Raw genomic sequence first — 17,271 nt, 5'->3', positions numbered from 1 at the left:
CTCAAGAGGCTGAGGTACGAGAATCGGTTGAACCAGGGAGGCGAAGTTTGCAGTAAGCCAAGATTGCGCCACTGCACTCCCGCCTGGGCGACAGAGCGAGACTCTGTCTCAAATTTTTAAAAAAGAAAACAGGACGGGTGTGGTGGCTCACACCTGTTAATCCCAGCACTTTGAGAGACTGAGGCAGGCGGATCACCTGAGGTTGGGAGTTTGAGACCAGCCTGACCAACATAGTGAAACCCTGTCTCTAATAAAAATAAAAATTAGCCAGGTGCAGTGGCACATGCCTGTAATCCCAGCTACTTGGGAGGCTGAGGCAGGAGAATCACTTGAACCCAGGAGGCAGAAGCTGCAGTGAGCCAAGATTGAGCCATTGCACTCCAGCCTGGGCAACAAGAGCAAAAACTCTATCTCAAAAAAAGAGAAAAGAGAAAAGAAGAGAAGAGAAGTGTGCATGTGTCTTTTTTGTAGAACAAAAAATAATCTGTAGCTCCTCAAAAACTTTTTCTCCTTGAACCCAACTAGACACTCAGTAAAAGATTGATAGAACTCTGAAAAAAAAAATCTCTCTCAAGTTACAGAACTGGGACATGCAACAGCAGCAATGCCGGCAAGAAGCTCCAATCAGAACTTTCTCCTCTACAGAATAAAAAAGCCTTCATCTATGGGTGAAGAGCCAAGAAGCACTCTCTTAGGGTGCGGTGAAAGCACATTGCTTCTGAAAGTAGGGAACACAAAAAAAGCTCGAAGCCCTAGAAGATGTACAGAAATTCACAATGGATTCAGAACCATGTCAGAAGAAGAGAAAGAGAAGGTCATACCCCTGGGGCCCAGAGGCAGAGTGCTTGCCTAAGACTGGCAATCAAATAAAAAAGTATTCTCACGTACCTTCATCACCAGGCTAACTGCTATCAAGATACATATTCTCTGCAAGAGATATTGCAAGAGACATACTCATTCTGAGACATAGCACCAAAGGAAGACTTAAGGTTGAGGGTGAAATCATCATCAGAAAAACATCCTCTGGCAAACCAACCCCTACCCTCAACACAAGGTATCACCAGAGACATTCAAAGCCCATAGGGTAGACCAGGCGCGGTGGCTCATGCCTGTAATCCCAGCACTTTGGGAGGCCGAGGCGGGCAGATCACCTGAGGTTGAGAGTTTGAGACCAGGCTGATCAACATGGAGAAACCCCATCTCTACTAAAAATACAAAATTAGCCGAGCATGGTGGTGCATGCCTATAATCCCAGCTACTCAGGAGGCTGAGGCAGGAGAATCGCTTGAACTCAGGAGGCAGAGGTTGCAGTGAGCCAAGATCGTGCCACTGCACTCTAGCCTGGGCAATAAGAGTGAAACTCCATCCAAAAAAAAAAAAAGCCCATAGGATAGTAAGAATCACACTATAGCAACAAATCTCAAGCCCAGCTTTACTCAGAGAAACACAAACCTCTGTACTAAAGGCCTAGTAAAAGAAAAGGCATGTCAGCTGCAGACATAAAATCTACTTATCTCAGTTTCTATGGTTCTACATAAGATGTCCAATTTTCAGCCCCCAGAATTAGCCGGGGGTGGTGGTGGGCTCCTATAATCCTAGCTACTTGGGAGGCTGAGGCAAGAGAATCGCTTGAACCCAGGAGGCGGATGTTGCAGTGAGCAGAGATTGTGCCACTGCACTCTAGCCGGGGCAACAAGAGCAAAACTCCGTCTCAAAAAAAAAAAAAAAAAAAAAAAAATTACTGTCAAGACCAATGTCAAGGACATTTTCCCCTATGTTCTCTCCTCAGAGTTTTATGATTTCAGGTCCTACTTTTAGGTCTTTTATCTATTTTGAGTTGGATTTTTGGTATAGTGTAAGATAATGGTCCAAATATCATTCTTTTGCCTGTAGAAATTCTGTTTTCCTGGAACCATTTAGTGAAGAGATGATTTTTTCCTCAGTATGTCCTCTTGGTGCCCTTTTCAAAAATTAGCTAACCATGAATGTTTGGATTTATTTCTCGGAGCTCTATTGTGTTTCACTGGTCTATGTTTCTGTTTCTATGATGGTGCCATACTATATTGATTACTATAGCTTTGTAATATAATTTTAAATCAGGATGTGTGATGCTCTGTGTTCATTGCAGCATTATTTACAATAGCTAAGATATGGAAACTTAAGTTCTATTATGATCCTAGTCACTCTTTTTTCAACCCCTCCCTTCACTTCTTGTATCCCTCTCTCCCTTCCTCCCTCTCCTTCTCTCATTCTTCGTTTCCAGTATAAATGGAACTACCATATGATCCAGCAATCCTACTACTTGGTATATACCCAAAGGAAAAAATATCAGTATATAGAAGAGATCTCTGCATCCCTGTGTTTATTGAACCAGTATTCACCACAGCAAAAATATGGAATCAACCTAAGTGTCCATCAACAGATATATGGATTTAAAAAGTTGTATATATACACATTTAAATACTATTTGGGGCCGGGTGTGGTGGCTCACACCTGTAGTCTCAGCACTTTGGGAGGCTGAGGCAGGTGGATCACCTGAGGTCAGGAGTTTGAAACCAACCTGGCCAACAGGGTGAAACCCCATCTCTACTAAAACTACAAAATTATCCAGGCATGGGGTTGCATGCCTGTAATCCCAGCTACTTGGGAGGTCGAGGCAGGAGAATTGCTTTAACCTGGGAGGCGGAGGTTGCAGTGAGCTGAGATCATGCCATTGCACTCCAGCCTGGGCAACAAGAGTGAAACTCCATCTCAAAAAAAAACAAAACAAAACAAAATAGAATTTGGCCACATAAAAAAAGGAAATCCTGTCATTTGCATTAACATGGATGGAAGTAGAGGTCGTTATGTTAAGTGAAGTAAGTCAGACACAGAAAGACAAATATGTCACTCATATGCGTCAGCTTAAAAGGTTGATCTCATAGAAGTAGGGTAGAATGATAGCTACCAGAGGCTGGGAAGGGTGTGTGAGTAGTAGGGGGATGAACAGAGGTTGGCTGGTGGGTTCAAACATTCAGTTAGGCAGAAAAAAATAAGTTCTAATGTTCTATAGTAGAGTAGGGAGACTACAGTTTATAACAATGTATTATATAAACAGCTAAAAGAAGGGACTTGAAATGTTCCCAAAACATAGAAATAATAAATATTCGAGGTAATAGATACATGAAGTACCCTGATTTGATTATTATATATTCTATGCATATAACAAAATATTGCCTATACCCCATCAATATGTATTAATATTACATATCATTTAAATGTTTAAAAAAACGGAGCCTTGGAGAGGTGATTAGGTCATACGGCTCCACCCACATGAATAGGACTACTGCATTTATAACAGAAGTTTGAGCGACATTGTTTGCTTCTCCTGCCATGTGAGGACACAGCTAGAAGCCATTTTTGAAGCAGAGAGTAAGCCCTCATCTAACACCAAACCTGCTGGTCCTTTGATCTTGGACTTCCCATCCTCTAAGAACTGTGAGCAATGCATTTCTATTGTTTATAAATTACCAAGTCTAATGTATTTTGTTATAGCTGCCCAAACAGATACTTGCTAAAGGATTTGTTGCTAGTTTTTCTATATCAGATTAATGTTTGACTATTTGGCTTTTGGGATCTCTTCTAATTCTAAAATTTTATGTTTTAGTGTCATGTGAACAAAGGAGTATTAACCATGATTTGATATACAACACAGCCCAAAGATAAAATGGAATGAGCATAGGCCAATGGTTCAGTCTCTGAGAAATTCCTCTCAGAGGATGATTATTTATGAAAAGCAATGACAGGCCGGGTGCAGTGGCCTGTAACCTGTAATCCCAATACTTTGGGAGACTGAGGTGGGTAGATCACCTGAGGTCAGGAGTTTGAGACCAGGATGGCCAACATGGTGAAACCCTGTCTCTACTAAAAAAATACAAAAGTTAGCCGGGCATGAAGGTGGGTGCCTGTAATCCCAGCTACTTGGGAGGCTGAAGCGGGAGAATTGCTTAAATCCAGAAGGCAGAGGTTGCAGTGAGCTGAGATTGCGCCACTGCACTCCAGCCTAAGCAACAGAGCCAGATTCCATCTAAAAAAAAAAAACTTGCTCTAACCTCACACTCAGTAAAGCAATCAGCAAGCAGTCATCCAACCATTTGCTAAAATATCTTCATTAAAAAATTATTTACTGTCAGTACATACATTCTGCAAATATATCCATCAAAACAGCACTGTTCTTCTCACTTATTGGGAGATTCAGAAGTTTTACTTTGAATTTCTTTGGTGTTAAATAGAAATAGTCTTTTGCACTGCTAATAAGGTCGTCGGACTCAAAAAAGATGTATTAATTATCTAAATCACCATTGATATTTAACTCCAATTAGTATAAAAGCTAATTCATGCCCAAACATAACAAACAAGACTTTATCATCTATGCCTACATCAGTTTACCAAGTCAATATTTTTAAGCTATATAATCTTACTGAAGTACAAAATGCAGAGTTATATTTGAAAGATATACTTAACTGTATCTCCATCAGCAGATATTTGTGTGGGCATATGCATTGTTCTTTCTGCCATGCTACACTAAAAGAGCTGGAAATTAAAAAAAAAAAATTTTTTTTAATTACTTACAAAAATTACTTAATTTTTAATTACTTAAAAATTTAATCTTACGACATAATTTAGATCAATTAGGGGGCATAATATAGGTATTTTCGCAAGATTTAGTTTTTAGTTAACATTATTAATCTGTTTTAAACTGTGACTGTCTTGCTAGATGGGCTTGTATATGATGAATAGTATGTAATATTCAACTTATAATGTAGAGTAATACATTTGACCATAAGCACATAAAAAGCACCTTAAAGTTAAATTCCCTTTGGAAATCAAGAGGATAAAAGCACTCTTCTTTAAATGACTCTATGGTCATAAGAAAGGAAAGTAGAAAATTTTGCTTTAAAAAATAGTTAAAAAAAAAAAAAAAAAAAAGCAAGACATTCATAAGCACTTAACTTTCCAGAGTAGCATACCAGAGGAGGCTTGAGCATTTGAATTTACCCATTGAAGGAGAATTGTGAAAGCAGACCTTAAAAACTCTAAACAAGTCCTTTAGACACTGAACTAAAATACTGATAATTCTCATTTATAAAGCATCTATTATGCACCCAGCATTGTGCTAAGGGTTTATGTGCTTTATTTACCTCTGTTAGTCCTCATAGTAGATCTGAGATACATGTATTTTCATTGCCATATGCCAGGTGAAAAAAATCAGACTCAGAAAGATTAAGTAACTTACTTTCCCCGGGATTCAGCTGTGCAGCAGACACAGGTTCGAACTGATTCCAAGCTGGTGTCCTTTCTACTGTCCCCAGTTGTGGACCAAATAAACATTCACTGTATTTGTAACAGTTGGGAACAGGGAGGAGAAGTACAAGAGAGCGTGCTGTGCTCATCTCCAAGTAGAACTGCCTGAGAAGGCCATACTACCCTACTTTCGAACACAGCACAAAGATACTAAGAATATGAGGCATGTTTCAAAAGGAAATAGTATATATTTGTAAAGCAAGTATTTGAAATATTTGAGAAGCAAACAGAATCAAAGAATGGTTCTGTGCCATAATCTCTTCACTTGCTCTATCCTGAGGATTATTGCACTTTAGTATACAAATGTGTATCATTTTCCCTAAAATTAAACAATGTTTTCTGATATGGATAGAGTTCTGTTTTGTGGTTTAGTTTAGTCCAGTATGTATGAAGGTTTTTTTTATTTATTTATCAGAAACTTAATGGTGGACATTGTAGTAATTTCCAGCCTTTTTTTTTTTTTTTTTTTTTTTTTTTTTTTTTTTGAGATGGAGCCTGACTCTGTCGACAGGCTGGAGTGCAGTGGTGCAATCTCGGCTCACTGCAAGCTCTGCCTCCCGGATTCACACCATTCTCCTGCCTCAGCCTCCCTAGTAGCTGTGACTACAGGTGCCTACCACCACACCTGGCTAATTTTTTGTATTTTTAATAGAGACGAGGTTTCACAGTGCTAGCCAGTATAGTCTTGATCTCCTGACCTCGTGATCCACCCACTTCAGCCTCCCAAAGTGCTAGGATCACAGGCATGAGCCACCATGCCTAGCCAGTAATTTCTAGCTTTTAATGGAAATCAGCAACAAATGAAACTAGGCCTCATAAAACTTAGAAACTAGGCCTCATATAGAAAAAATTAACACCAGGTGGCTCTGGATAGGGTCCCACCCTGCCTCGATAAGGACCCACCCTGATAGGGTCCCACCCTGCCAATTCCGGGAAACAACCTCATGGGGTCCCACCCTGCCAATTCCGGGGGTCCCACCCTGCCTCAAAGTTCCCGGAATCAACAACTCCAGGAAAAAACCTCATAAGGTCCTGCTCTAACCAATTAGTATAAGACACCTTGCTCAGGCCATAGCTAGACCCAATCATTTTGCGCCTTAAGCTTTGTTTGAATTTCGCGCCATAAGCTGTGTTTGAACTTGTGTTTGCCTATATAAACAGCCTGTAACAAGCAGTCGGGGTCCCAGGGCCAACTTAGAGCTTGGGACCCTAGCACGCTAGTAATAAATAACTCTCTGCTGTGAATCTCGTGTCGGTGATCCTTCGCGGCGACCCTTGCCCAGGAGGGAATCGACAGTTCGGTTCCAGCACAAACATTGTTGATTTAAGTCAACAATGTTTGGCCAGACACAGTGGCTAACACCTATAATCCCAGCACTTTGGGAGGCCAACGCAGGAGGATCACTTGAGGCCAAGAGTTTGAGACCAGACTGGCCAACATGGCAAAATCCCGTCTCTACTAAAAAACTTAGCCGGGCATAGTGGTGCAGGCCTGTAATCCCAGCTACTCAGGAGGCTGAGGCACAAGAATTGCTTGAACCCAGAAGGTGGAGGTTGCAGTGAATCAAGATCCCGCCACTGCATTCCAGCCTGGGTGACAGAACAAGACTCTGACTCAAAAAATAAATAAATAAATAATAATGTTTATTTAAATCAACAATAAATATTGTTTTTCAAATACTGTAGTATTTCAAGTAAATTACTACAAATTCAATTAATTTGAAGTAAATTACTACTACATTATACAGCGTATCTCTGTATAATGACTGAATTTTTGGCAAATCTGCCAAAAATTATTTGAGAACTAGAGACGCAACTTTTCTTGTATTTAAAAGCCTAATTAAGTGTCTTAAACAAATAGGGGTTTATTTCTTTCACATAAGTCTAGAGCAGAAGTTCTCAAAGTGTGATCACTGGGCACTGAGGATTCCTGAGACTCTTTGGGGGGACCCATGGGTTCAATTTTTTTCTAATAATACAAGGGTTTTTTGTTTTTGTTTTGGATAGAGCCTCACTCTGTCACCAAGGCTGGAATCCAGTGGCACAGTCGCAACTCACTGCAGCCTCAACCTCCCAAGCTCAAGCGATCCTCCCCACCTCAGCCTCCCAAATAGCTGGGATTACAGGCATCTGCCATCACACCCTGCTAATTTTTGCATTTTTTTGTAGAGATGGGGTTTTGCCATGTTGCCCAGGCTGATCTCATACTCCTGAACTCAAGTAATTCTTCTGCCTGGCCTCCCAAAGTGCTGGGATTACAGGTGTGAGTAGTATGGCCACTGCACTTAGCCCATACTAGGGTTTAATTTGCCTTTCCACTGTGTTGATATTTACACTGATGGTTCAAAAGCAATGGTGGTTAAAACTACTGCTACCTTCGGCTGGGCACAGTGGCTTACACCTGTAATCCCAACACTTTGGGAGGCCAAGGTGGGTGTATCACCTGAGGTCAGGAGTTCAAGACCAGCCTGGCCAACATGGTGAAACCCCGCCTCTACTAAAAATACAAAAAATGGCTGGGTGTGGTGGTGGGCACCTGTAATCTCAGCTATTTGGGAGGCTGAGGCAGGAGAATTGCTTGAGCCCAGGGGGCAGATGTTGCAGTGAGCAGAGATCGCGCCACTGCACTCCAGCCTGGGCAACAAGAGCGAGACACCGTCTCAAAACAAAACAAAAAAACCTGCTACCTTCATCAAAAAAAAGGCTCCAAATTGTATTATTAGTTATTGCACTATTCACCTCACATATTCACAACAACAAAAACCAATGAATACCCATAAAGCATTTATACTGTATAGAAGTATGATGGTTGTCTTGAGGAAAACAAGTTCCGTGATTGATTGAGTTTTGAGAAATAGGAACTCCTTTTTTCATGGAATATTATTAATTTCAAGTGCAATTGACAAACACTGATGATTTAAGCTTGGAGATTTCTAAGACAGATTCTTGAAAATGAATGAAGCATGGTTTGTAACATTAAGTGAAATAACTAAGCCAGGTGAGGTGGATCGTGCAATCCCAGCACTTTGGGAGTCTGAAGCAGGAGAATTGCTTGAGCCCAGGAGTCTGAAACTAGCCTGGTCAGCATAGCGAGACCCGGTCTCTACAGAAGAAAAATTTAAAAATTAGTCAGGATGGTGGTGCGTGCCTATAGTCCCAGCTACTCGGGAAGCTGAGACAGAAAGATTGCTGGAGCGCCAGAGTTTGAGGCTGCAGTGAGCTATGATTATGCCATTGCACTCCAGCCAGGGCAACAGAGTGAGATCCTGTCTAAAGAAACAAACAAGCAAAAAATAATGAATGAAAAGAAAAGATTAGAAAACTAACTGAAAATGTACTTCCTAAATGATAAAATTTACATTTTTGTAAATTTTGTAATAATGAGCTTTACAGCTAAAATTAGAGCTTTTGGAGAGATTCTATCAACCATCATGATCTTGACAGCTTCCCAACATTTAAAAACTTTTCTAAAAACATTGGTGGCGATATTAACAATGCAAACATTTGATTTTTTTTTTTTTTTTAGACAGTCTTGCTCTGTTGCCCAGACTGGAGTGTAGTGGCACAATCTCGGCTCACAGAAACCTCCGCCTCCCGGGTTCAAGAGATTCTCCTGTCTCAGCCTCCCAAGTAGCTGGAATTACAGGCATGTGCCACCACACCTGGCTAATTTTTGTATTTTTAGTAGAAACAAGGTTTTACCATGTTAACCAGGCTGGTCTTGAACTCCTGACCTCAGGTGATCTGCCCACCTCGGCCTCCCAAAGTGCTGGGATTACAGGTGTGAACCACCACGCCCGGCCAACAGTGCACAATTATTAAGTATATTCACCAACCTGTGCAATAGATCTCAAAAAATCCAAATCTTCCCAAACTAAATCTTTATATCCATAAAACAATAGCCACACTTTCTCCCCTATTTCTGGGACTCACAATTGTACTTTCTGTGTCTATGAACTTGACTACTTTAGGTACTTCATACAAATGGGATTCTGTAACATTTGTCCCTTTGTGACTGAATTATTTCACTTAGCATAATGTCTTCAAGGTTCATCTCTGTTGTAACGTGTCAGAATTTCCTTCCTTTTTAGGGCTAAATGATGTTCCACTGTACATACATACCATATATTGCTTATCCATTCATTTATCAGTGGACATTTGGGTTGCTGCCACCTGTTGGCTATTGTGAATAATGCTTCTATGAATATAAATTGTGCAAATATATTTTCTGGACCCTGCTTTCTATTCTTTGGGGCATATACCCTGAGGTGGAATTGTTGAATCGTATGGTAATTCTATGTTTAATGTTGTTGTTGTTGTTGCTGTTGTTGTTGTTTGAGACTAAGCCTCACTCTGTCACCCAGGCTGGAGCGCAATGGCGTGATCTCAGCTCACTGCAACCTCTGCCTCCCGGGTTCAAGCGATTCTCCTGCCTCAGCCTCCAGAGTAGCTGGGATTACAGGCGCACACCACCATGCCTGGCTACATTTTGTATTTTTAGTAGAGATAGGGTTTTGCCATGTTGGTCAGGCTGTTCTCAAACTCCTGATCTCAGGTGATCCACCTGCGTCAGCCTCCCAAAGTGCTCAGATTACAGGCGTGAGCCACCGCGCCCAGCATCTATGTTTAATTTTTAAAGAAAACACAAACACAGCAGTCACACCATGTCACTACATTCCCACCGGTCATGCACGAGGTGCCAACTTCTCCATGCCTTTACCAGCACATGTTACTGTGGTTTTGGATAGCAGTCATCCTAATGGGTATGTGAACCAAAAATATCTGAGAGAGGTCTCAATCAATTTAGAAAGTTTAGGCCGGGCACGGTGGCTCATTCCTGTAATCCCAGCACTTTGGGAGGCTGAGGTGGGTGGATTGCCTGAGGTCAGGATTCGAGACCAGCCTAGCTAACATGGTGAAACCCCATCTCTACTAAAAATACAAAAATTAGCCGGGCATGGTGGCAGGTGCCTGTAATCCCAGCTACTCAGAAGGCTGAGGCAGAAGAATTGCTGGAACCCAGGAGATGGAGGTTGCAGTGAGCCAAGATCACGCCCACTACACTCCAGTCTGGGTGACAGAGCAAGGCTCCATCTCCAAAAAAAAAGAAAGTTTATTTTGCCAAAGTTAAGGACACTCCTGTGACACAGCATCAGGAGGTCCTGATGACATGTGCCCAAAGTGGTCAGGGGTACAGTTTGCTTTTATACACTAGGGAGACATAATATACATCAATCAATATGTGTAAGATTTACATTGGTTTGGCTAAGCGTGGTGGCTCATGCCTGTAATCTCAGCACTTTGGGAAGCCGAGGCAGGTGGATCACGAGGTCAGGAGAACGAGACCATCCTGGCTAACACCGTGAAACCCTGTCTCTACTAAAAATACAAAAACAAAAATTAGCTGGGCGTGGTGGCGGGTGCCTGTGGTCCCAGCTACTCAGGAGGTTGAGGCAGGAGAATGGTGTGAACCTGGGAGATGGAGCTTGCAGTGAGCTGAGATGGTGCCACTGCACTCCAGCCTGAGCGACAGAGCAAAACTCCGTCTCAAAAAAAAAAAACGAAAAAAAAAGATTTACATTGGTTTGATCTGGAAGGGTGAGACAACTTGAAGTGGTGGGGGGAGGGGAGGTTCAAGGTCTTAAGTAGATTTTTTTTTTTTTTTTTTTTTTTTTTTTTTTGAGACGGAGTCTCGCTCTGTCGCCCAGGCTGGAGTGCAGTGGCGCGATCTCAGCTCACTGCAAGCTCCGCCTCCCGGGTTCACGCCATTCTCCTGCCTCAGCCTCCCGAGTAGCTGGGACTACAGGCGCTGCCACCACGCCCGGCTAGTTTTTTGTATTTTTAGTAGAGACGGGGTTTCACCGTGTTAGCCAGGATGGTCTCGATCTCCTGACCTCGTGATCCGCCCACCTCGGCCTCCCAAAGTGCTGGGATTACAGGCGTGAGCCACCGCGCCCGGCTTAAGTAGATTTTTAAATGTTCTGATTGGCATTTGGTTGAAAGAGTTGTTATTAATAGAAAGGAATGTCTAGGTTACAATAAAGGGTTCTTGAGACCAAGGTTTTATTGTGCAGATGAAGCCTCGAAAGTAGCAGGCTTCAGAGAGAACAGATTGTAAATGTTTCTTATCAGACTTAAAGTCTGTGTTGATGTTAATGCTGGTCAGTTTTTCCTAAATTCCAAAAGGGAAGAGGGTGTAATGAGGCACGTCTGACCTGAACTAGTTTCTCAGGTTAACCTTGGAATGTCCTTGGCTAAGAGGAGGGGTCCGTTCAGATGGTTGGGAAGACTTAGAATTCTTTTTTTGGTTTACAGGTGTGAAGTCCTATATCACTGTGGTTTTCTTGTTTGTTTGTTTTGAGACAGGGTCTCACTCTGTCACCCAGGCTGGAGTGCAGTAGCATGATCTCTACCTCCCAGATTCAAGTGATTCTCCCACCTCAGCCTCCCAGATAGCTGGAACTACAGGCATGAGCCACCACACCCAGATAATTTTTGTATTTTTATTTTTTATTATTTTATTTATTTTATTTTTTTGGATGGAGTCTCACTCTGTCACCCAGGCTGGAGTGCAGTGGTGCAGTCTTGGCTCATTGCAACCTCTGCCTCCCAGGTTCAAATGATTCTCCTGCCTCAGCCTCCTAAGTAGCTGGGACTCCAGACATGCACCACCACGCCCAACTAATTGTTGTGTTTTCTTAGTAGAGATGGGGTTTCACCATGTTGGCCAGGGTGGTCTTGAACTCTTGACTTCAGGTGATCCACCCGCCTTGGCCTCCTAAAGTGCTGGGATTACAGGTGTGAGCCACCGTGCCCAGCCAATTTTTGTATTTTTAGTAGAGACAGGGTTTCACCATGTTGGCCAGGCTGGTCTTGAGCTCCTGACCTCAGGTGATTGCCCTGAGTGCTAGGATTCCAGGTGTGAGCCACTGCACCTGGCCCCTATAAAAGTTTTGAAAAAAGGAGAAAAATTTCAGGACCTGGTGCTGGTGAAAAATTCTTAGACTTGACAACAAAGACAATACATAAAAGAAAAAACTGGTAAATTAAATATCATCAAAATTTAAAAATTAAAATTAAAAAATTAAAAATGCACTGTGAAAATTCTGGGTAAGCGATAAAAAGGCTGCAGACTGGGGGAAAATATTTTCACACCACACATTTAACACTGAATTTGAATCTAGAATACATAAAGACTTTTTTAAAACTCAAAAGCAGTCTGAGGTATAGGATACTGTGTGGGCTACAGTGCTGGGGACCTGGCCACACCATTGAGTCCAGCTGGTGTTACATCACTGCAGCCGTCCAGGAGGACATGAGGGGGATGTCAGTGGGGTTCCAGGAATGTGGAGATGCAGGAGCTTTTGGGCCCCAGGGCAGGATGCAGTCCGGCAGGTGCTTGCTCTGAAAATGGTGTCCTTGGAGGTTGGACACAGTGGCCCACGCCTGTAATCCCAGCACTTTGGGAGGCCAAGGCGGGTGATCACTTGAGGTCAGGAGTTCAAGACCAGCCTGTCCAACATGGTGAAACTCTGTCTCTACTGAAAAAAAAAAAAAAAATACAAAATTAGCCAGGCATGGTGGCAGAAGCCTGTAATCCCAGCTACTCAAGAGGCTCAGGCAGGAGAATCACTTAAACCAAGTAGGTGGAGATTGCAGTGAGCCGAGATTCTACCACTGCACTTCAGCCTGGGTGACAGAGTGAGACTCTGTCTCAAAAAAAAACAAACAAAACACTGTTCAGTAGTTTTGGGTTTTTTGGGAGAGCATTGAGGGGTTTGAGACAAGTCTTACTGGGATTATAGGCACAGGCCACCATGCCCAGCTAATTTTTATATTTTTAGTAGTGACAGGGGGATCTCATCATGTTGGCCAGGCTGGTTTCAAACTCCGGAGCTAAGGAATCCTCCCACCTTAGCCTCCCATAATGCTGAAATTACAGGCATGAGCCACCGCACGTGGCCTCTGTTTAGTACTTTTAGTTAACATGCAGTTACTATATAACCCAGAAATTACATTCCTAGCTATCTATTTAACGTAAACAAAAGCATATGTCTACAAAAACACTTACATAAGAATGTTAATAGCACCTTTATCAAAATAACCTAAAACTATAAACAACATGTCCAACAAGAGGCCGATAAACAATCTGCGATATATTTATTCAAAGAAGACTAGTTAGCAGTGGAGGAGTTTGTTTATATATGAAACAGAGTGGATGAATCTCAAAGTGAAGATACTGAGTAGAAAAAGCCAGACACAAAATTATCTGTACTATTTGATTTCATTCATGTGAAACTTCAGAAAAGGCAAAGCTATTCCAGGGCAAGAGGAATTTGAACAGTATAGCATTAGGAGATATACCTAATGTAAATGACGAGTTAATGGGTGCAGCACACCAACATGGCACAGGTATACATATGTAACAAACCTGCACGTTGTGCACATGTACCCTAGAACTTAAAGTGTAATAAAAAAAAAAAAAAAAAAAAAAAAATGAGAAGGCTGACTTGAAAGGGGCCTGAAGAAACTTTCTGGATTTAAATGTTGGTAAAAGCTCATTAAAATCCCTGCATTTTCCTGTGTACATTATATGTTGATTTTAAAAATAATGTTACACAAAGATAAAGCCTAAGTTGCCTGACACATTACTTCTCAGAAACCCAACAGGGCTTTTTGTAATCTGTTTCTTTTTCTTTTTTTGAGATGGAGTTTCATGCTTTTTGCCCAGACTGGAGTGCAGTGGCATGATCTCAGCTCACTGCAACCTCCACCTCCTGGGTTCAAGCAATTCTCCTGCCTTAACCTCTCAGGTAGCTGGGATTACAGGCATGTGCCACTATGCCCGGCTAATTCTGTATTTTTAGTAGAGATAGGGTTTCACCATGTTGGCCAGGCTGGTCTTGAACTCCTGACCTCAGGTGATCTGCCCACCTCGGCCTCCCAAAGTGCTGGATTACAGGTGTGAGCCACTGCGCCCAGCCTAAGTCTGTTTCTTTTCTTCCCTTTTCTTCCTTTTTTGAGACAGGGTCTCGCTCTGTCACCCAGGCTACAGTGCAATGGCATAAGCATGGCTCACACTGCAGCCTCAACCTCCCAGGCTCAAGCAATCCTCCCAACTTAGCCTCCCAAGTAGCTGGGACTACAGGTGCACACCACCATGCCTGGCTAATTTTTGTATTTTCTATAGAGATGAGGGTCTCACTACATTGCCCAGGCTGGTCTCAAACTCCTGGTCTCAAGCAGTCCTCCCACCTCAGCCTCCCAAAATGCTGGGATGACAGGTTTGAACCACTGCACCTGGCCTGTTTGCCTTTTGAGGAATGGCCACACTGTTTTTCAGAGCAGCCACAACCCCCACCAGCAATGTATGTGTTCCAGTTTCACCACCTTGCCAAAACTTATATTCTGTTTTTGGTTTTTCAGTAGCCATCCTAGTAAGTATAAAGTGGTAACTTTGCATTTTATTTCCCATTTGTATATTTTCTTTGGAAAAATGTCTATTCAAGTCCTTCATCCATTTTAGTTATTTCTCCTTTTTGCTGTTGAGTTGTAGGAGTTATTTATGTATTTTGGATATCATACCTTTATCACATATACAATTTGAAAATATTTTCACCCATTCTTTAAGTTGTCTTTTCACTTTCTTGATATTCTTGATATTGTCCTTCGATATGCCACTGCCACACAGTTTTGATTACTGTAGCTTTGTAGAAAGCTTTGAAACTGGGGAGTGCTGCCGATGCCCCAGTGGAGAAGCTGAGGTCAACATCAGATTTGAAATATTTAAAGTGGATACAAAACTATTTCAGCAATGCAGACAATTAAGTGTGTTGTTGTGGGCGATGGTGCTGTTAGTAAAACATGTCTCCTGATATCCTACACAACAAATAAATTTCCATCGGAATATGTACCAACTGTTTTTGACAATTATGCAGTCAGTTACGATTGGTGGAGACCCATATACTCTTGGGCTTTTTGATACTGCAGAGCAAGAGCATTATGACAGATTACTACTACTGAGTTATCCACAGACAGATGTATTTCTAGTCTGTTTTTCAGTGGTCTCTCCACCTTCATTTGAAAATGTGAAAGAAAAGTGGGTGCCTGAGATAACTCACCACTGTCCAAAGCCTCCTTTCTTGCTTGCTGGGACCCAAACTAATCTCAGAGATGACCCCCCTACTATTGAGAAACTTTCCAAGAACAAACAGAAGCCTATCACTCCAGAGACTGCTGAAAAGCTGGCCCATGACCTGAAGGCTGTAAGGTATGTGGAGTGTTCCGCACTCACACAGAAAGGCCTAAAGAATGTATTTGACAAAGCAATATTGGCTGCCCTGGAGCCTCCAGAACCGAAGAAGAGCCGCAGGTGTGTGCTGCTATGAACATCTCTCCAGAGCCCTTTCTGCACAACTAGTGTCGGCATCATACTAAAAGCAGTGTTTAAATCAAACTAAAGATTAAAAATTAAAGTTCATTTTTGGAATAATGACAAATGCCCTGCACTTACCCACATGCACTCATGTGAGACAAGGCCCATAGGCATGGCCCTTCCCCCTCCCAGGACTAGTTAATTTTGAGTTATTGTGTATTGTCAGAAAAGTGATTAGTACTAGTTTTTGTTTTGTTTCAAAAAATTTTTTTGTTGTTGTTTAAAAGCAAGGCATGGGCCGAGCGCAGTGGCTTACGCCTGTAATCCTAGCACTTTGGGAGGCTGAAGTGGGCAGATCATGAGGTCAAGAGGTCGAGACCATCCTGGCTAACACGGTGAAACCCTGTCTCTAGTAAAAATATAAAAAATTAGCTGGGCATGGTGGCACGTGCCTGTAGTCCCAGCTAATTGGGAGGCTGAGGTAGGAGACTCACTTGAACCCGGGAGGGGGAGGTTGCAGTGAGCCGAGGTTGCACCATTGCACTCCAGCCTGGGTGACAGGGCAAGACTCTATTTCACACACACACAAAAGAAGCAAGGCATGCTTGTGGATGACTTTGTAATAAACTAACTGCAGTTGTTGAAGCTGCTCCCTGGTTCCACTCTGGAGAGTAATCTGGGACATCTTAGTGTTGTTTTTTTTCCTCCTCTTCTTTGGGGGCAGTGTGTGTGGGGTTTGTTTTTCAGTACTGTTTTTTTAATTCATTAACCAGTGGATAGCCCTTAAAGGGAGGAGGACAGAATGATTCCACATTCCACTTCCTAGATCTAGTTGAGAAACCATGCTCCTCATCCGGTGCTCTTAGGAAGGAGTATAGGAAATGCCTCATTTAGTAACATGCTCCTTTTTGAAAGTTGCCTTTTCTCTCCACCCTCGAGTAGATTCAGTATTTGATGAAACTCATGAAAGTGGGTGGAGCCTGTCTTGCCCCTTCTCTTTTCTAGGATGCACTGTAGGTGACTGTGACTTTCAAGGACATTTGTTTGCCATTTGCTGATTTTTGGGGGAAGTTAATTTCTAACCTCTTTCACTGGTAAATGAAGAAAAGTATTGCACCTTTGAAATACACCAAATGAATCAAATGAATTGAGTTTGTAATGAAAATTTTTTTTCCCTGTCAGTCATTGTCTTATATGCTTAGCATAGATTTGCAACTCAGTAGTATATGGTGTTCCTAGAATGCAGCTGAAGAACTGGTATGTAGAGGAAATACGAGGGGTGGGTGGTGCTATAAGACAGACATCTGTGGAATGATTCACATCCTCTCAAGTTAGGAAGACGGAGGCCTGCTTCATTAAGAAGCTGGAGGTAGGGTGGGGATGTGGAGAACACTTAACAACATGGGGACCAGTCAGGGGAATCCCCTTATTTCTGTTTTGCATATGAGGAACCCTAAAGCAGCCAGGTAAGGCTCTCTAGTTTAATAAAAATCATGGAGACTTTTTTTTTTTTTGACATGGAGTCTCGCACTATCACCCAGGCTGGGGTGCAG

The 17,271-nt window shown here is 42.3% G+C and overlaps 2 protein-coding genes and 1 pseudogene across 4 annotated transcripts in view; 2 read left to right on the top strand and 1 right to left on the bottom strand.

Moving 5' to 3' along the window:
• SEPTIN14 (septin 14) overlaps nt 1-5,421 on the bottom strand; it is a 71,425-nt gene extending 66,004 nt beyond the window's left edge. Inside the window, exons 1-2 of the mRNA XM_050783501.1 lie at nt 5,276-5,421; nt 4,504-4,572 (exon numbers count right to left, since the gene is read on the bottom strand). Coding sequence (XP_050639458.1) covers nt 4,504-4,557 — 54 coding nt within the window. The 5' untranslated portion in view covers nt 4,558-4,572; nt 5,276-5,421. The remainder of the gene's footprint in view (nt 1-4,503; nt 4,573-5,275) is intronic.
• MRPS17 (mitochondrial ribosomal protein S17) overlaps nt 1-17,271 on the top strand; it is a 457,376-nt gene that overhangs the window by 356,272 nt on the left and 83,833 nt on the right. The window lies entirely within an intron of this gene.
• LOC126950245 (cell division control protein 42 homolog) lies at nt 15,094-15,876 on the top strand (annotated as a pseudogene).

The sequence above is a fragment of the Macaca thibetana genome, chromosome 3, assembly GCF_024542745.1.
Source record: "Macaca thibetana thibetana isolate TM-01 chromosome 3, ASM2454274v1, whole genome shotgun sequence".
NCBI classification, from domain to species: Eukaryota; Metazoa; Chordata; class Mammalia; order Primates; family Cercopithecidae; genus Macaca; species Macaca thibetana.
Note: the sequence above shows the minus strand (reverse complement) of the source record. Positions and strands in the feature narration are given on the sequence as shown.